Here is a 21635-nt window from a genome sequence, read left to right on the forward strand (position 1 = left end):
TAATGCCGCTAAAGTTTGAGCGGGGAAAACGATACATTTACGTGAGTGTGAGCGCGAACGGGACCGCAGTGGGTTTAGTTGTGCCGTGGAAATGGTGCTTTTCACTCCTCTCGGCGCGATCTCGGTTGCACCGTACAGAAATGATGGCGCTCAATATCAGAGGCATGGGAAGCGTCCTCTTGCCTGCAAAAATTACTTGAAATAGCTGGGCAACTGTAATGATTTATGTCTTGCATTGGGGTGACCCAGTTTAAATGCTCAGGCAACCGGTGTGCCTTCTGCTGCTGCGAGGTGGCCAATTACACGTGACAGTCTAATCCCCAGGGATTGTTTACCCGGAGCAAACGCAGCAGCGTGGGTTCCCCTTGCCCAATAGGGACATCATTGTGCTGCATAAGCACCCCTCGGTTTCGCACCATAAGCTGGATACAAATTCAGTTGAGAGGCATTCCCTTCCACACAACAGTCAACACACCCTACTCTAACGCAAATTGATTCAGAATCAGAACGTTTATTTAGGCGGCAGGAGGAATCCGATGAGCTATGAAGCTCTTTTTTCACAGATGTCCAGTTGGGGCAGGGCGGTAAAGTGGCAACAATTGCTGGCAATTACAACTATTACTCAGCAATTCACCTATACTGCTTTTTTAATTAAGACACCAAAGTCTTGCTCCATCATCTCTGCGATGTCCGAACTGGACTCGCAACTAAAAATAAAACTCGGGAGTTCTTAAATGTTTTCTCTGGCATTGATCGCCTTGTTTTCGCCAATGCGGCTCATGGTACAGGGCTCTACACGTGCCGTGTATTTCTCCTTTTCTCCTTCGCTATCGCCTCTCGGTTGTTGCTTTCCGAGTGAAACGGCACAAATAGCGCCCATGGCACAGGAGAACGTGGACCCAGCCCGAACTTTTAATTCTCACACAATCCCTGCAATCTCCTTTCAATGAGAGATCGCCTGCCATTGAACCGACAAGCCCATTTTACGCTGGGAAATTGGGAAGCGAAGCCAAATATAAACGCATGAAGCAGAGCTTACAATTGTGGGGACTCTGTGTGCACAACTGCAGATAGAAGCACACAGAACAAGATACACCACGATACAACATGTTCACACCATAGCAAACACATCATTATAGGTATATGTTTGCTTTGTAAGTATCAATTTCACAGAACACTCCTGCACAAATGAGTTGTACGACCTCAAGGGATCATTCAGGTGAAGGATTTGTAATAACATATATATAACAACCAGTTGTCTGGGAGGTCTAACCAAGATTGATGGGCTGCGCTGACCACCGACAGAGCTTTAAACTATAATACAGGTTGTTTTTGGGTTAGATCGCGTAAATATTTAAATGTGTCATTAAACCCGCCACCACCAGACACAGACAATTAGTAATGTTTCTCACATAAACAGAACATGCCAATTCGTTAATGGTACAGCACACTGCTGTGTTGGAGAGCAAAGTACTCGGATTGTAAATGTTGTGGCTTTGCTCTCCAACACACCGGTGTGCTGTACTAGTAACGAATTGGCCACGTTCTGTTTACGTGACAAACCTTACTAGTTGGCTGTGTCGGGTGGTGGCGGGTTTAACGACGCATTTATATATTGACGCGATCTAACCCAAAAAAAACCTGTATTATGGATCATATTGGTCGCGACAGCCTACGTGTTAAACAGCTATAAATTAATTACCTTTTAATCTTGACCTTGGACTGAGGTACAATGGCAGGCTGCTGTGAATGATCTCGATGGATTTTTAGCAGTGCACTTTGCGGCAGAGGAAAAGAAGGCCTTGCTAATAAATAGAACGGTGCTCTCAGTGGGCCCTTACCCGAAAAGCGACTGCAGGTATTACACTATCAGCTCACGGAAAAAAGAAACAGGTTCGGTGATAGCCACTGCAATTACTCTCCTGGGCTATTCCGATAGCCAGTGTATATGACAAGTAGTTAGCGTAATTTAAAATGTCATATCCACTATAATCCAGCACTGAAATAGATATGTATAAAAAATTTAAATTATGAGCTAAACCTTTCGCCGAATCATCTGAAGTAGCAACTCATAAATAAGTTATACACTGCATTACTGTAAGATAAGCTGTGCAAAGCAAATTATTGTCCCAGTTCTGTATTTAAATTGAAATACTGTACCTCTTAAAAAAATCTTTTTTTTCTGCACAACTGCTTCTTGCTTATTGTTCGACATTTTCCAATTAAATTGCCTGGAAAAGACACAATTGGCTTTGTCTGCACTAGCATAGGAATCACTCTCAATGCCAGCACGCAGGCTGTATGCAAATGGCTCATTGTCTTCGCTCCTCGCTATAATTACACCCCATGCTGCGATTTAAAAAGGGGAGTGGAGCATTTAACCACTTGCAAAAATACACTCGCGCCACGCACAGCGAGCAGGGGGATATCGGCATCACGGAGTCAGTATTCCGGTGGAAGACGTCTCGAGAGACTGCAAGGGCATTATTGGTTCAAAGTTCAGGCCAAACATTCTCGGAAAATACTGAGAAATAAACGCTGGAATCGATCTATGGTAGATGACAGATATTAGGAAGCCACTGGAATTATCCACTTTTAAATCTAGATTGAAAACTCATTTCTTCAGAACTGCTTTTTGTGTTTAGTTTGTTGTCCTTCCCCCCGCACCTCCGGTCGATTAACACGGTTGTATACGTACGGTGCCAAAAAAGTTCAACATCCATACGAGAAGGAGGAAGAGAAGATACGACTGCCTCAGGGACAGCTGCTGAAACACGGAATGCGCTGTGTGACTTTGGCGCAAGGCGTACATCATCGCCACAATTTATTGCCGATAACCTTGGTTTGGCTACTAAATCCTGAAAAAGCCCAAGGATTGTCTGAATATCACATACATTGCGTCACAGAGCTGGGCGATTCTCATGATTCCCAGCCTGGAATTGTGTTTCCACTCTCAGAATCACAGGGGATTCCAAATGGAATTGGAATAGCAGAATACATGATGTTCAAATTCCTCTCAGAGGTGAAGAACCATCTGTCTGGGGTTGATGACATTATTATTAATTACTATTATGCTTAATAATAGGGTTTTTCCCCTTTTTTCTAGCAACAAAACTGAAACCTTTTTACAAGGATTCATGTCTGCATTAACCACAATACTTGCAGTCAAAATGCAAACAAAAACACACAATGATAATATATGCATTGTCCTTGAAACTGATTAAATTGTCTGAATATCACATACAGGACAATGCATATATTATCAGTGTGTTTTTGTTTGCATTTTGACTGCAAGTATGCAGACATGAATCCTTGTAAAAAGTTTCAGTTTTGTTGCCAGAAAAAAAAGGGGAAAAACCCTATTATTATATTTTGGGACTGGCAAAGGAGGTCTAATGATAGTATTATGCTTGTTTACCAAGAAACGCCTCACCGAGTCTCAAGACTCTTTGTGAGGGGGGTCCTGCAAAGCTCTCACAGTGGCTCACGATGTTGCTGTGTGTAATCCCAAGTAACGTACGTGCAGGTAATTTGTTTTTAGCATTGGGTTGTTTGCCCAATACCAGTTACATTGTTATGTTGTTTAGGCTATGACAGGTCAGAGATCCCAAATGAACGAGAACACAGAGATCATAGAAACTCCACGCAGAAAAGGCGCCCAAGTCGGGAATCGAACCCAGGTATTTCCTGCCGTGAGGCACGAGCGTTACACACGACACAACACCCTGCCCACCCAGATGATCGTCACATTGTAGTCAATCAAAACATTTTCCGTGCAACAGAGAAATGTGGAGATTCAACCGCTGATTGGGACGAGCGGCGGAGATGAATATCACCCAAATGCTCGTTTTCGCACGGAGCAACGCTTTGTCATCCGAATCGTAATTTCCTCCGTCGAAACACTCAACCGGGGGTAGCACACTGGGATAGTGATTCGCGCACGGCACTACAAATCCGGCTACCCGGGTTCTGATCACGGATGCTGGGTCATCCACCCCTCTACCAACCTGCAATGACCAATACGGTGAAGTATGGTCAAACCCCTCCCTCCCCCCCGTCATGAGCGGCATGGCATAGGGAGGCCTCCATCCAACCGTGGATTGATAAAGAGCCGTTAATTATGAGCAGTAAGCACCCAACCACCACCATACATCTCCTCAACTCCCAACATCATTTTGATAGACAAAACAAACCCGCGGCTATCGCCATGATGGTATCTCTGACCCCTGAGCTCATATTCTTTCCTCGCATTTTCTGTTATTTTAAACCTCTTCATCTTATTCTTATCAAAATCCTGTCGCCTCCAAAGCACAGACACCCCTAATGAATGCTTTAATTTATTTACCACTTATCTCAGTGGCTCTCACTTTATCGACTCTCCCGATGCTTTATTAAACAACTATCTGATGATGCCAAAAGCTGCTGCAATTTTTGCCCAGCTCGAATTCACGACACACACACACAATATCGATCCTTCGAGTCCCCGCTGCTGACATCGCACGCCCGTTCACGTGCTCCTGCTTCTACCCTTCAGATATTATTTTCCAAACACACATTTCTCTCTGCACACATAACACTCCAGAAGCATTGGCGTTTCCATCACGTGAAAACATCGTACGAAGTGTTCATTTTTCCCTGCTGTTGCTGCTGCTTTGAAGCCTGAAATTTCGTTTACATTGAAGGGTTACTTTTGTATTAATCAGAAACGTGTTTCCTTTGTTGTTTAATACACGAATCGTGCGGTGGTTGAGTGCACTGCGCTGTGAACCCGGCGACCTGAGCTCGATTCCCAGCCACGGCTGTCACTTGCAAGCAATATCTGAACCGGTCCTCAGGTTACCCTTCACTGACTCACACTAACCAGTCTGGTGAAGTATGGCCAAACCCATGATCAACACGGCATGGCCAAACAGTCTGTATTATTATATATTTTATATCTATAACATGTTTTCACGTACAGTATTCATGGTAACAAAGTGTTCTAAGTGGAGGAACTCATTGACTGTACAAACATATATTCTAGGGATTTCAAACTTGTGAGTGTGTGAGTTTGAAATCCCTAGCAAAAGCAAAGTTGACAGATATGTCTCTTTAGTGCGTATGATGATGCTGAAGAGCTGCTACATGTGCAAGTGCACAGGCCCAATGGAGCAGAGCCGCAAAGTCGCCCCGTACCATCTGTTGCAAACTCCAAGAGTTTATCCCTGTGGGTGCAATGTTGTTTGTCGAGTGGGCTGTCACCATCCCGGTGACATGAGCAGAAGACAGGAACACCACAACACACTTGTACCGTCTGCTCGCATCACGATTAAACGATGCATTCACACGGCGTTAGCAATCACCGTATACGTGAACGCAAGAGTTGGGCATGCGCATGTCAACTGCTCAACTCCCACACGCCTTGCTTGTGGCATGAGCGTGGATTCTTGTACCGTGAGCGTAAGAAATGATTTGTCAATGTAAAGTTAGTGTTAAAAATATTACACTTTCAATCCATTAAGTGTTTTTTGTCTTATCGGGAGCGGCTTGTGCAATGATTAATGACCGCATTAGAAACCCAGCGACCCCCGAGATTGGATCCAGGCCACGGTTAATATCAGTGGCAGTGCTATCTGAACTGGTTGTGCCCTTTTCTTTGCCATCCTGCACTGGCTGGGACGTTGGGAGTCGGGTAAAGCAATGCCTATTGGCACGTCGTGTGGTGGGCAGGCCTTCCCACAGCAGTGGATTTATGAAGGGCTGTGAACTCTTTACGATGCAACATAACCAGCATCGCCCGTACATCTGCGTGGGATATAACTTCAGTGGCCTTGCTCGCGTGCACATTGCATAAGGATTCGGCATTCAGTGCGACGACGTCATCACGGCGGCACTAAGCCCTACAGGGCGACGTCACCAGGGCGAAACAATTGGCGTGGCTTAAGGGACGTTGACGTAAGTTTAACTCGTATTAGCTGGCTTTCGCGACCAATATTATCCATAATAAAGGTTTTTGGGTTAGATCACGTAAATATAAATGTGTCAAAACGTCGTACTCAAATTGTAAATGTTGTGGGTTCACTCTCCGACACACCAGCGTGCTGAACTAGTAACTAATTGGCACATTTAGTTTACCCGACAAACCTTACTAATTGGCTGTGTCAAGTGGTGGTGGGTTTAACGACACATTTATATTTACGTGACCTAACCAAAAAAACCTTCACTACGTTGACGTAATGTCGGAACTAGTTTATACACAAACCAATATGGAATACAACTTGCGGCCGATTCTACCAATGCAGCGTAGCAAGTCACTCTTCTGGAAGATTTTGGCTCCCATTGGTTTGCGTTCGACATTTACTGACAAACACGTCTGGGGCAAAATGTTGTTAATTGGGAAAAGGCGATCATTTTTGCTGGAATGTTTCTGTCCTAGAGAAACGTTTTTCGTTTCGCGTTTGTTTTCATATGACGTACCGTGTGCGAGATATGGAGTGTGACGGAGGGACATTTTGCGCATTATACGTAGAGATATGGAGTTATACAGAATCTATATGCAAATGCATGTTAAGATGCAGTGCAGATACAGTGGGAACAGGATTTAATATATGATTTATTGGCACATACTGGAAAGAGCCAAATTATAGCGAGCATTTTGCATACCCCGCTTGCAAGCTATATATGTGCAATGCATCGAAACCGTCATGTTATATACCGTGGATATGTATGCTCACTGCTAGGGGAATGCTAGAGCGTAAGATATGGCAATTCAGTGATGATGAGGACCCGATGGGGTAAGAGCGGAGATATATAAACTGAGGCATGAATTGCACTGGGGTATTTCATTTGGGGGTAGAATATCTGCCGTGGCCATCACGAATACAATCATAATCCACAGGAGGAGAGTTTCCAGATGCGGTTGTTGCAAAATACCAACCCTTTCCTCAAAAAGAACAGCTGCAAATGAGCTTTAAAAATGATAATGATGCAGGGAATGCATTTAAAAAAAAAGATAATGCACAACAAAGGATTGTAACTGTATTAGTAGAGTGGAAATAATTCACGTGCCTGTTACAAGCCTTTTACAGAGAAATATGTTTGTCACTTGCTTACACAGGTGTACACGTAGTTCTACATTCAGTCCTATTCCCTACAGGGCTTCTGAATGCCGCTTTTTACACGCATTTAAGGCTTTCACATACGACCTCCGCAGTGCTCAACAAAGGAGTGTGTGGCGCACACCCCTCTACGTGCAATGGACGCTTGATGTACCTGTTCCTAACACGCAACCAAACAGCAGCAGAAACAACAAGGGAGAGCCGCTACAAAGCCAGCGCCGGTCGCCAGCTCTCGCCCGTTCCGCACGTTCTGCTTGTAAGGAACGCGGGGGGGAGGGGTGGGAGAGGCGGTGGCCTCACCTTTGCTCAAAGGGGTTTGTGGCTATGATCGAGCAACGCTGTGCTGGCACCCGACTACGTAGCCGCAATTTGAGACTCCCACGGCCTCATGCATTGCAGCATTTGTAGTCTAGGATTTGTTGTTGTTGTTCTTGTTGCACAAATGCCCCCAAGCGATATATTTTAGAAATTAGCCTTCCCATGGAGAGACTGGTCCCTGCCACTGACTCAGGGCCACCAATGGATGTAGCCTCAGCCCACTGCTTCGTTTGAACATTGAGCCATTTTTGAATGTTGTGTTTTTTGTTGTTGCACAAATGCTTCCAGGATGCGAACTCAAGATTATTTCCCAGCTGCCCTTTGTACGGGATGCACGTTTTTTATATGGCTCCTGCTTGGTTAAAAATACATTCCCGAGTTGAAATAAGCACCGGAAAAAGTGAACATGCTAGGATATCGTGTACCTAACACACTGCCGACTTCTTGCCCATCCCTACTGGACATCTGTGAAAAAGAGCACATTAGCTCATCGGATTCCTCCAATGAAAAATTTATATTCTGATTCTGCAATGTGATTTTTCGCTTTTGCAGCAATTTCAGCGATAGGTGTACATTCATAGCAACAATGACCGTGCCAAATCCGTGCACAGGATTTGGGTCCTATTCCCATTTGGCACAAAACCCCCGCAGCCAATCAACATCTGGCGGTAGCATGCTCGCTCCGCTGGGCGGTGGTCCGAGCCAACCAATCAGGCTCCATATGTGTCAGAAACAAAAATCCCCTATATAGCCTTAACAGACTTTTGGGACAAGTGCTGTTAGCGAGCACATATGAAGCCCGGCATGGTACATGAGGGGGTGGGTGGCTAGCACCACACCACACCACCTTCGTCTCCCCAGTGGTGATGTTTACACACCACTCCCCTAAGTCGACTCATATGAGGCCGAGTCGTCTTAGGGGAGGCCCAGGACTAATTCAGATAATCGTCACTAGTGCTGGCCCTGAGCGGGAATCGAACTCGGGTCTCCAGGTTCATAGAGCAGCACGCTAATCGCTACACTAACTACTGCTCCCCACCCATCTGTGCCACACACACACAGGCGAATGTGTGTGTACGCTGCTCTGCCCTCCACTGAATTGTGTATTTGTAGTGCTCGGTAAAAAGATGACTGTGCTACTTAAACTCAGTGATGATGATGAGGAAGGTGACGATGCTGAAGTGTTCCCAGCACAAGCCACGTCCTCAAAGTGACCTTGATGCGATTCTGCACGGTGGAGGAAAGTTTCCGCCAGAAACTTTCCACTATCTCTAGGCATATCCTGAACCTGCAACTAAGCCTACCCTAAACTGTTGACCCTCCTCTAACTCTGCCCCTAACCCTGCTCACTTTGGGCAATTCCCCGGCTGCAGCGGAATGGGCTCTTTTGGACGTGGCGCATGCCTGCAACCCAACACTCTATCAAGGCAATGGTTGGTGGGTCACACAAATGTCGTGAAACTTTCTGCGTGTAGCTGTCGAGGAGGAGTCCGAACGTACCCCGTCTTTCCAAGAGAAGGCAGTATGGCGATACTGTGGACTCCACCTGTCCCGTCTTTATGGAATAGATTTACCCCGTCCCACACGTGGGTTTTCTCCGGGTGCTCTGCTTTACTCTCACATGTAAGCGCTCATTAATTGGCTAAAAACATCGACTATATAATGGATACAAAAGGGCTTGGGCAATTGTTGGCGCTGGCCCAAAGCCTGGTTCCTCGCGCGTCGTTCTCTCTTCAAGAGTGAGCGAGTACTATGCACGTTACACATTGAAGTAATTACAAATTGGCTCCCTCGTGACTTGCGAAACGTGGAATTGAGACGATGCTGTAACAAAAGAATTGCCTAATTACACCAGAGAGTGACCAAATGACGAACAAAGTTGCAACGGAAATGGGGCCTTTAGACTTGTATTTGTGACTTTAAAATATGATCTGTGCAATGTGTAAATCTCAACGTCCTGTTTTCAATTACAGTAAAAGTCACTGGATTCTCTGCATTTTCTTCTCAAAGGAACAGTTACTGCCAAACTATCAGCTATTTTTTACTCATTGCAGTTAATGTTTGAAATGCGAGTGAGAATGAGGCACACGGCAAAATCTGCTCCTGTGATTGCTTTCCACAAATGCGCGTATCCTGCTCTGGTTTATTGCTCTTGTGCACTCGGACCATTAGGGACATGACCATAGCCTGGGGCAACCTGCATGGTTAAGCTAGATATTTCATTCCTAAAAGCCACATTTGGGAACCAAATAGTCTGCACTTAGCAGTATGTTAGGTGCGATATCCCCAGCACGTTTACTTTTGGCAGTGCTTATTTCAACTAAGTAAATGTTTTTTTAACCAAGCAGGAGCCAAATATAGAAAACGTGCAACTCTTACAAAGGGGTAGCTGGGAAATAGTGCAAGCATTTGTGCAAGAAAAAACACACAACATTCGAAAATGTCTCAACCTTCAAACGAGCAGTGGGCTGAGGCCACATCCATTGGTGGCCCTGAGCCAGTGGGAGGAAATTCTACATTCACATGGCAGGGCCCAGTCTATCCACATGAGGAAGGCGCATTTTTGACTGGTACCAATTTTACCACCCACAGATGGAAAATGGGTTTTGCTGTTGTTGCAGCCAGTGATTGAGTCACCGTGTGCCTTACCAGTAGCGGCAGAAGGTGGCTACGCAACACCACCGCAACCCCCAACCAGTTCACTCACACACACACATACATACTTTAGACGTGCAATGAGATGTCTGCATATATTACATTATATAAAAAACAAAGAATAATTATGTAATTATTATTATGAAATACACATCGGCAATGTAAGGTGTACTGTATAACAATTATAATCATTGACAGTTCTTCTGTCAATCGACCGCTGAGAGAGAGCCTTCCCATTGTGTGTCGGTCATGGGGGTTTTTAGACCAAACTTCACCGCACTGGTTAAGTGCGGGTTGGTGATGGGAGGGCGGCTAAGACCGGACCAGATACCACTTGCCACTGATGTTAGCCGTGCTCGTCACAGCCCGGTGTACGGATCCACTGCGCCACCGCTCTCTCCTGCACCGATTTAGAACACTGTATTCATCAACCCCTGCTGAATAATTCAGGGGTATAAAAATACATTAAGAACTTCAGTGGGTACCTGGATGTTTGCCTATAAATCACCAATATTGTGAACAAAAGGCTAAAATAAGTTTAATGCACGGTACTCGTAGGAAGAGCGGGCTGTCATGTAGAACAGATTATTCAAGCATTACGGTAAGAGCTCTGTGGCCCTGATAGTGCAGAGTTATCTCTGGTTGCGTGGACCAGTCTAGGGAATGAGTCAATTTACTTCCCAGGCAACAGTCAAACCTGTAACCTTTGCGTTTAAAACGAGATTTACTTAGCACTCCACTCACTCCGCTACAGAATTACAGCTACTCAAGGGTTCACTCAAAATAGTTTACTTTGCAGAAACATCTACATTGTTTGGATTAATTTCCAGCGGGAAAGCACTTAAAGCATATTACCACCTCTATACCCTCCCTCCCTGCTCTGAAGAAAATCCAAAGCCTGAAGCACTGGATTACAACAGAATTTGAAATTAGCTGGAGAGTGGTTGTTTACAACAATGAAGGGCACGTTTTATTCCTGTCCTGTAAGTGGAAAGGATGCTATGCATGCCGGGTTGCTTCCACTTGGAGACCGTCAAACTTTATTATTTTTTATTTTACCAGCTAAGGCCCACTGAGCTATAAAACGCTTTTTTAGAAGCGACCTAGCCAAAAATGATAGCTCAACGAAGTAGCTTCATCATGTGGAAATGTACAGCATCCAAATTCTCTAAACGCACACGGTGATTCTAAATGTGGAGGGAAAAACCAGAAGACCCGGAGAAAAATACAGGCGACCACAGGGAGAGAGACACGCAAACTCAAAATATACATCAGTCAGGGTCTGGATCGAACCCACGACCTCCTGCATATCAGGCAAGGTAGTTAACATCTCACCACCGTGGCACTCATGAAGATAACCACACAAGTGGTGGAGAGAATCCACTGGCCACCTTTTTAAAACACTCGCTCCGTCCTCGCAGCGGCGGCGCCCGGCTGTAGGTCGCCAGGTAACCCCCCCCCCTCACCTTGACCCTGCCGGTGGTGTGCAGGAAGCGCACGAGCGCCCGTGCCAGCTCCTCCTTGCTCTTGACGCCGAGCGCTGGCTCGAGCAGCAGGCAGAGCGGCAGGCAGCTGGCGCTCAGGAACTCGGCGAACTCCTTGTAGCGCTCCATGGGCAGGATGCTGAGCTGCTGGTGCCGCCACTTGATGCGCACCGTGGGCACCGCGCCCTTGCCCTTGCCCGGGTTGGGCGTGCTCAGGGGGTACCACTTCTCCACGAACTGCCGCCCGCTCGTACCGCCCTCCACCGAGATGTTGACTAGCCCCACGTAGCTGCTCTTCTCTTTCTTTTTCTTCTTGTCCGTATCCTTGTACAGGTGCACCATGATGTGCTTGAACGCCGGCAGGTTGCTGAACTCGAAATGTTCTCCCCAGAAGAGGTTGTCCACCTTGGCCTTGCTGGCGGTCCGAGCGTAGAGCGTGTCGTCCAGGCAGATCTCACAGAAGTACTTCTTCTTGGCCGGGAGCTCCTTAGCCTCGATGATCCACACCTTCAGGTCATTCTCCACTCTCTGGATGTTGTCCTTGGGGGAACGGAAATCGACGCAAATGTAAATGAGCGTGGAAGTGTCTGAGTTCCCTTGACAGGTGATGAACAGGCAACGAAAGGCATTTACGAACGCGAGTTTTCTGTCCGTGTGCACACCGACACATTCCATATTACAATTCAAGGAAGCACAAGCACTGTGCCTATTGTCATTAAAATACAATTACTCTGCGCATGTACAAGCACTGACGTGGTATTTAAATACCATTAGTTTATCACGCTGAAAATATTTTATCGGGGCAAATGTTGAAATACAATCATGTTCAATCAACCCCCCCAACACCAAAAAGCACAGATGGAAAAAAAACCCAAAACTGAATGAATAACAAACTTACCATCCAGTCAATAATAATTCCACACTTAATCTCTCGAACAGAAATGCCATTCTCGGCTGTATTCCAACTTCTTCTTGACCTCAGCCACAATGGTCCCCCCCCCCTCCTGTGAGTCTCAATAGAGCCACTCTCTCCGCACGCTAGAGCCAATCCAGCAGAGTCGAGATTGTTGCGCCCCTCACAGATTACAATGATTCATCTGGATTGGAGCAGCGCGGCCAAATTGCGCTCTCAATCAAGCCAGCCCACGACAACGTCAGGCGATGTGGCTGCCGTTATACGGTTGGTGGCAGGATCCGTTTTCAAAACCACAGCCTCCTTCAACGCACGCGCACGGTGACTCACACAGTGACCGCTAAGATGAGATTTAGAGTTTACTCGTTAGGGTTGCAACCTGCAGCACTGATTACCTCTGCATAATTTACGCGGTTAATTTTCTTTCTCTTAAGGGGGGCTACGGGCACATGCATCATTTCCCATTCTGTGCGATCCTATTTTAACAGAGGCCGAATCTCATTCCACGACTCCGCTGGAAAAATAGCTAAGGTTCCGTGGTGTGAGAATTCATGAATTGGGGTCATTGGTCATTTGCCATACATATATACTGCAGCACAGGTGTGTGCTGTGGCTGTGAATGTGAGTTCAGTATTTGCCACCTCATGTGTTTTGGCAAGTATTTACACCGAAAGAGATGCTCATGAATTGAGAAACTAGGACAATGTCTGCGGACGTTGAAGAGAATGAGAAAGGTCATGGGGGGGGAGAGGATGTGAAAGGGGAGGTGGAGTGAAGAAGTAGCGGGAGGATAATGAGGAGAGGGGTGGTGGGAATTGAGAGGCTATGGGGGCAGAATGGGAACAGGCATTGGCTTGAGGTGAGCTACTCCCACAGAAGGATATGTGTCAATTTCTGTTCTAGAATTACGTAGGCAGGCGCAAGCTTTTGTAGTGGAGGGGAGGAGGAGCAGTGGCGCGGTAGTCAGGACACTGCGCTGTGATCCTGACGGCCTGGGTTCAACTTCTGCACACGCTCCAAGCCTGACGTGGACCTCCCTCGTTTAACCGAGCATAAAACGAGTGCATGGCCGAGTCACAAACACCGGCACTTGGGGAGACAGCGCTAACGGGGTGTCATCCAAGTCACACCACCTACTCATTGCTCAGCTGGCCCTACCGGGCGCTCACTAACAGTAGCCTCCACCCCTCCCCCCCACCGTCTACTTGGCTCGGTGAGGCATCATTGTCCTTTTGCGTGGTCTACGTGGGGTGTGGAGACTAGAACAAGGTTACCCAAAGCGCGCGTGATGAAGCCAAGAGAGATCACAAAGCCTCGCCGGGTCTCAAGACTCTTTTGCGGGAGGGTCCTGCCAAGTTATTGCAGTGGGGAAGGGGCGGTAGGGCAATGTAGCTACTCTGTGTTTAATCCCAAATGGGTGATTTGCAGGTAATTTTTTTTTTGCAATACCAGTTACATTGTGTGTGTGTATTTTTAGCTCTGGGAAGAAAGCAAAGAGGGGGGAGAACATACAAACTCGACACAGAGAGGCGCCCGAGTCGGGAATCGATGAGAAGCCCTTCTTGCTGCGAGCCGCGAGTGTTACCGCTGCACTGCGCCACTCTGCCGCCAAAGCAATTCGTGGACAATAAACACGAGTAATTCGTGGATTTCTCATACAATTACTAATCCTCTTAAAATGCTCAAATCCACAAGCAGTGAAGTCCCAATTAATTTGGATTTGCAGGAGTCTTTAGTGTAACACATTTTTGCCAAATAAAATATGTATTTCTTTATATTTTTTGCCAATTTCAATATTAACAAATAAAAAAAACCCATCAAATAAAAATTGCAAACCCACACTGTGTTTCACATATCATTATTATCCTACATGCCCCCGTACACTTAAGTTCACGCTTAAATGACAGGAGTATTCTCTTTTGATATGGAACACTTGAGTTGCAGAGGTCCCACCAGACAGTAACATAAATCTTTCTGACAAAGCTTTGCGACCTTCCAGACCTCCTCTCCTCTGCAGCGATTCCGGCTTCATCATCGCCGGTGATTTTCATTGCCCTGGCTCCTCGGAAGCCGAGTTTGACCATCGCCTTAGTGACATCTTTTCCTTCGCGACAGCATGGCCATTGGTATCAACATTTCACCTCATCGTTGAGCCCAATATTAAATATCAACCCAAATCACTCAGAACATTCACAGTCTTTTCATGAAAATCATCACCCCCGAGGTTATCCAGGCATCATCTATCAACCAGCCACCCCAGAAAATCACCCATCACTCTCAGGCCTTTGTCCACTTAAACTACAGCACATTTAAGAAGCCACTAACCTCCACCTCCCCCTTTGCCTCACCATCATCTGACGCCACAATCTGCACCAATCAACTTGACCTCGACCTCAGACATGTCATCGACGTGTCAGCAACCCCTTAAACGTGCCACCAGCCGGCTCCCCTCTTGTGACAACCGGCGGCTCTCAGGATCAGCTGTTGCATCAAAGCGCAGAAGAACCATGTGCTTGTGATCCAGACTTGAAACTGACGGCATCACTTAACGTTCTGCTGTAAAGCCATCAACAAGCTCATCATGGCCTCAAGAGCCTAACACATAAACCAACAGATCATCTCTGCAGTTAACCACCCGCATCGACCTCCGGTCCACACTTAATGGCTTTCCTCTCCTTCTTTCGTATGGATTAATAACAGCAGATTAAAGATGTATTTTTAGATGTGTCGTCCACTCAAATGTTTGTCCATTCCTCCTTTAAGGCAGCAAAGACAGCAGTAGGTGTTTACAATGTGGTCGATGGTTTGCGATTTATGGCCGCACTCACCTTGCTCATCACAACCACTAGACAATTTGGCACGGTCACCAAGCCGACTCTTCACTTGCTCTTAAATTTCAAATTTTAAGAGACAATTACCAGCATGGCCTCCACCATTATTAAACCTCTTTCGGCCGGTCGCGATCAACCCCCAGCTATTCCTTCTTTCACCCCCCCCCCCCCCACTCTGGACTTTCCTTCCTCTCATCTGTCGCACGTCAAGAGGTTCTCATTCTAAAGTCCAAAACTGTATAATAATAAAAACCCTACTCTGGATCTCCTACCAGCCAGCGGCTTCAAACATTGCACTATTAAACTCTCAATGATGATTTTCTCATTTTGCTCAAGCCTTTTTACAATTAGGCCAAGTGACTCCTCGACTAAAGAAACATGGCTTCAACCCCGAGGACCCTGCAATCTACCGCCCTATGATCAACTAACTTATCAACGATCTCAAAACTCCAGGAGCGCCTCGCCCTTGTCAGAAGGGAAGATCGCATCACTTCATCCACCAATTTCTGCCCCCCTTCAGTCTACCCACCGCCCAGCTCACTCGACTGAGACTGCACTCGTCACGATCACCGACGACACCATAGCCTCTCAGGACTTCGGCGCCACCGTCGCTCTAGTAGGCCTCAACGCATCTATCACCTCCGATACTTTAAACCGTAAGACTGAACACATCCAGAATCTGATTTCACCATCAGCGGCACAGCTCTACAACGGCTCACATCTCATCTCACTGACAGAAGGTTCCATGTCAAGGTCGGCAGGTCCTCGACGCCAGTCGTCACGTCCACCGCAGGTGCCCCTCAGGGATTGGTCCTGGGTCCTTCACTGTTATTCGTCTACATCTTCCCAATTGGTCATGTCATCGATAGTCACGGAATTAACTATCGAACCTACACCAATGACACTCAATTACATCCCACTCTTAACCTCCGATCAGGGCCCACTCAATCTCGCAAATTGTACCTCAGCCTCACAGCACTGGTTTAGGCCAAATTACCTCCCATTAAACCTGGGACAAAACCATAGCCCTTTCCTCAAGTGACAGGCAGCGCCTCACTGCGGGCACCGCTCCCTAAAAAACCTGCTCACCGCCGCCTCCACCATCGGTCTCTCAACTCGTTTTACAATCCTCGGTGTCACCTTGGACTCTGTCTTCTCACTCGACAACCACGTCCTCGACAAAATAAAGCCACGCAATCGGACATCAGAAAAACATTTCAGCAAACTTATAGGCGCCTCCAAAACACAACCTATATCACGCTGTCCTAAGCGCAGCCACTTGGCTGCCATGGCTTCACTAAACACTTTGAAGTGGCTCCCTTGTCAACGCAAGGATGGAGTGCAACATCGCTATCCTGCGCCACTGAGCTCTCTTTCGAGGTCCCCCCACCATACTTGCCCCTCCCACCATTCTCGCTTGACTGACGGCAGCAAATAACCGCCGCATCCTCCGCAGCGCGTCTGACAATTTTCACGTCGCACACCCAGTAGCAGGACTGTCCTGGCTGAGCGGCATTTTCTCCGTAGCTGCACCACCAGCGGCCGTCTCGAACTCTGACCCACTGCAACACGTTGATTTTAAATGTATAGGGAAAATTCGGTGGACCCAGAGAAAAATCCACACAATCATGGGGAGAACATGCAAACTCCAAATATACAGGTGTCAGGGTGCAGACTGAACCCATGACCTCCTGTATACCAGGCGAAGTGGTTAACATTTCGCCACCACGGTACCCCACGGTGGCGCCACGGTGGCCGCTTAAACACTTTCAAATGGAAATAAATATGAATTAGCAAAGTGTGAACTTGATAAATGTGCAACAAATGGTAATCCAAATCAATGTCTCCAGTGTCATGTTTAAATAGTGCACAGGATCGAAGGAAGGCAATTCAGTGGTCATACACGGTGAGTGGAATCTGCAAGCAGTCTTGCCCTGTCACACCAGCCAAACTGTCCCGTGGAAAGTCACACGAGGAGGGCACTTCATGGAGAATAAACAACAAAGTGCAGTAATACCTCGACAGATGAAGAAGACGCGTTCCTGGAGCTTCTCTCGTATATCGAAAATTCGTGTATTGAGTCACTTATAACATTAGTACGATGAGGATTCGTTCCCGGCTTTTGTAACTTACCATTTAATGTTATAAACACTTCATTGCTTACCAATAATATTATAAACAAAGACAATTCATATTGAAAGTCATATTATATTTTATGCTGCACAGTATTAAAATCGAAAACTGACGAAAGTAGATTGGCGCACGCATAATTCATTAATTTCAATGCATTTATTTACTATTTTACAAAAATGTTAGCTTTCGGTGCTTAATAAAGGTTAAAACAATTCCCAAGTTCGTGATACCCAAACGTTGTTGATAGAATATACGCATATTGAGGTATAACTGTACTCCAGTGCTGTCCACGCTGCACTACAAGGCATTACTACACCTGTGTGCAATGCACACAAATATGACAATAACATAAAAACTATTTACACTGGCACAGAATTCTCTAGCAAATTTGAACAAAATCATATGGCGATACCACGCAGACACAGACAACAAAGCACCTCAACGCATTCGTAAACAAAACTGCCTGAAAACGACAACAAACAAAACATCCTTTTTAAAGCAAGACGTTTATGACGGACGCGTTCGTTCACGAGCAAACAAGGTTGTAGAAGCAGCACGTGCGGCAGATGCGTACATTCACATTTCTAATGGGTTATCAACAACTGCGCTGATAAAATCGCCTTCGGGTGGACGTGGCAGAGGGCGGTAACGGCGGCGACGAGAGCGCGCGCCGTGTGGCCATGGCGACGAGAGCGCGCGCCGTGTGGCCATGGCGACGAGAGCACGCGCCGTGTGGCCATGGCGACGCCGCCAGAGGACGGTGCTCCGAGCCCCGGGATGTGCGCGGGGGGTTACCTTGTTGGGCTGCACGATCCTCCGCAGGTTCTCCATCCATTTGTCTTGCTCGGCGGCCGAGCGACAAGAGAAGCACTTGCTGCCGCTCGACGTGATCACCTGTGCGCGGGAGTGGGGGGGGGGCGAGAAGCAAGAGTCTGGTGATGCGCTCGCCCAATGTGGATGGTTTTGCGTGCAAGCGTGCTTGTGTGTGTGTGTGCGCATGAATTTTGTTGGTTTATGTGTGTGTTTGTGAGTGTGCACACAAGTAGTTTGTGTGAGTAGGGGTGTCTGCATGTGCGTGTGTAGATGGGGGTTGCGAGTGTGTGCATGCACATGGCGGTCTGTGTGGGTGTGGGGAGCGGTAGTGTAGTGGTTAGCACGCTGTGCCACGAACCCGGCGACCAGAGTTCGATTCCCGCTCACAGCCAACATCAGTGATGATTATCTGAACCAGTCCTGGTCCTCCTCTAGGTTGACTCATCCTCAAATAAGTACCTGGAAGAGTGTGTTAAACATCACCACTGGGGAGACAAAATCGGCCGGGCATGGTGCCGGCCACCCCCTGCCTTGTGTGTCGTGCCGGCCTTCATAGGTGCTCGCTATGAGCACTTGCTCCTATAGTCTGTAAAGGCTATACGGGGGATCTTTGTTTGGGGGCTGCGTGTGTGCGTGTATGTAAATGGGGTCTGTGTGTGTGTGCGTGTGTGTGTGCGTGGGTGTGTGGGTCTGTGTGTGTGTGTCTGTGTGTCTGTGTGTGTGGGTCTGTGTGTGTGGGTCTGTGTGTGTGTGAGTGGGTCTGTGTGAGTGGGTCTGTGTGTGTGCGTGCGCGAGCACCAGTGGCTGAAGCCTCATGGGAGGCCCACTTGGGGTTGTGCGCACAGGCACATTCGCGTGGGCGTCTGCTCGCGTGTGTGTACGCATGTATGAACCTTCACTACAAATTTACATCAAAGTTGCCAAAGCTCGCCAAAATGTCCATTATCTATCTAATCCACCCCATAATAACGGCATTAATACAGACACCCCTGTGCTTTTGAAGATTTGCAAGTAAACACATTTTCAATTGACAAAAATTAGTTCTGAGTAAACTCAGCAGGATCATTGTGTGCCTGAGTGAAAGCAGAGTGTGGGGTAGGTAGGGTAATTATCGCCAATAATTGGTCGGATGTCCTGTCAAAAGCTCTGGGCATCCTAAATTAATTATAGTATGCATTCATAATCTTTAAGATTAAAGGTGACCCACTCAATGCGTGCATATTTTGCATTTCTGGAAGGTGTCACTGGCTGCCTTGCCTCAGTTCCGCGTCTCTTGAGGTCAGTGGCTTGGAGTGGTATGCCACAACTTGCGTACATTATAAAGTCTCTTTTCACTCAGGATCATTAACAATGAGTTTGGCTTGCTGAATAGTGCATATGCTGCCTTTTCCTCATTTATCACATGGGGACCACTCCATGCAAATATGCTGTACCGAGTTGGCCTGTTGGCTCAGAGATGAAAATAATAATACAAATAATTTCAACTTGTAACGCGCTGCATAGTATTCGCTTTCTCTCGTAGACAGAGAACGATGCAGAGGCACGAGGCAGAACCACAGACAAGCAGGGAGCCAGCCACGTGATTAGTTGGTGCCAAAGATTGCCCAAGCCCTGCGGTCCTCCATATATTAAAGTGTTCAATCTTGATTTGAAGCTTTCGTGACTGCAGGAATCCATACTCTTTGGTTCTTTCGGTAAAGTCACCTATGTGACCTACGTGAATTTACCGAAAGAACTAAAGATTATATTAAAGTGTTCTTGGCAAATTAACGTGTTTACATGTGGGAGGAAACTGCAACCTCCCAGAGAAAACCCATGCATGCAAGGGAGCAACGCTCTATCCCATGCAGACGGAACAGGTGGAGTCTGCATTTTTGCTGTACTGCCGTCTCCTGGCAAGCCGGGTATGGCTCCTCCTCGACGCCCACGGTAATTGGCAAAAATTATAATTGTGAAAAATTTGGAAATATTAGCAGAGTGCGTGGGAGAATGCGACCCCCCCCCCCCACTGTGCAAGTCCCAAGAAACATATTTTGCAAATACACAGGGTCAAACAGTTCTATGAGAATTCCAAATGGATTCTTAGTCTATGATATTAAGCTATTAAGCTAATAGCACAAACTTAATTGGGAAAAAAGACCAAAAAAGTTGAAATACACTATGCGAAAGTTCAATCTCCAGCAGAATATCATGAGTGAGATGTGAATTTGCAAGATCATCATCATCAAAAACACGGTCATGAATTTATCTCTGCCCAAACACATTCTTTGCTGGTACAGTTTCTGTGAAGCAGCGATATCACACGCGTCACCCAGTTGTACAGAATGTAACCGTCTGAGTAAGAGTAAACTCCTCGTGTGACAAAAAACACGGTAAAGAAGCATGAGCACAAACCATTATCTGTGGAACGAAAGAGGAACACGTGCATCGCTGTTGCACACAGAAGTCAATTCCAGAGGTAAATGTCGGTATTCCATCGACGCTCACCGCCAAAGGTTATGATTTAGACGGCATAAGGAGAGGCATGCTTTGGACACAGTAACACAGTGCGTACAACTGAACTATACATCATCATCATCACGATCTATGGGCAGATAGCCCCTAGGTGTGCCCTGCACATTTGCTCATTTGTCTCCACTTTCCTCCGTGTTGTGCCAATATGCTCAAGTCGTGCCGCATCTTTCTGGCACCAATCTCTTATGTCGACATCAAACCATTCTCCGTTAGGTCTTCCTTTCTTTCCAGTTCCCAAACAACAACAACAACACACTTTTAATTGGACTATACAAACCACTAGAAATTGACTTCACTATTGCACATTTCAGGCACTTTCATTGTTATAAATAATTTGGCACGAATGCTGCAATGCAATGTAACATTGCTCAAGATGACAAAACCCATTCCATTTACTTTTGTAGGGTAATCATAATAATATGCCTGAGCAGTGCAAGCTTGCAAGTGTATGTGTTCATATGCAAGTTTTTCAACACATTTTAATGTTAGCAAATAAACAGTAATACAATGGATCTGCTGTCAAATAAACCTTGCATTAATTTATTTACTTATTTACTCAATAACATTTATAAACTCTAGGAAATTTGCGTGAATTTTATCTGTAACACTGGCTATGGACCAAAAGAAAGCTTACAATGGTTTTCCCCCAGTAATCAAAGCTACCGTTAATTCTGCACTGTTGCATAGTGTTCGGGGAAGCGGCCGGGCTGGAGGCCTTGGCGGGCCCCGTAGGCAGGGTGACGCACGCGCTTACATCACCGTGTGTAATCACGCGTGTGAGAGAGCGGGGCATTGTTCCCGGATCCCTGGACTCATCGCAAAGGCACGCGGAGGTGGCCACCACCATGCCACCAGCCGTCCTCCCCCCATTCCCGTT

At 46.6% G+C, this 21635-nt stretch overlaps 1 protein-coding gene across 6 annotated transcripts in view; it reads right to left on the reverse strand.

The window, feature by feature from the left end:
* Window positions 1–21635, reverse strand: part of LOC144724456 (ras GTPase-activating protein nGAP-like) — a 589022-nt gene that overhangs the window by 41952 nt on the left and 525435 nt on the right. For all 6 annotated transcript variants that reach the window (XM_078603594.1, XM_078603592.1, XM_078603590.1 and 3 more), the window contains 2 exons: window positions 18227–18325; window positions 11537–12094 (listed from right to left, as the gene is read on the reverse strand). In XM_078603594.1, the coding sequence (XP_078459720.1) occupies window positions 11537–12094; window positions 18227–18325 (657 nt within the window). The remainder of the gene's footprint in view (window positions 1–11536; window positions 12095–18226; window positions 18326–21635) is intronic.

Source organism: Lampetra planeri, chromosome 20 (genome assembly GCF_965212315.1).
Source record: "Lampetra planeri chromosome 20, kcLamPlan1.2.h2, whole genome shotgun sequence".
NCBI lineage: Eukaryota > Metazoa > Chordata > Hyperoartia > Petromyzontiformes > Petromyzontidae > Lampetra > Lampetra planeri.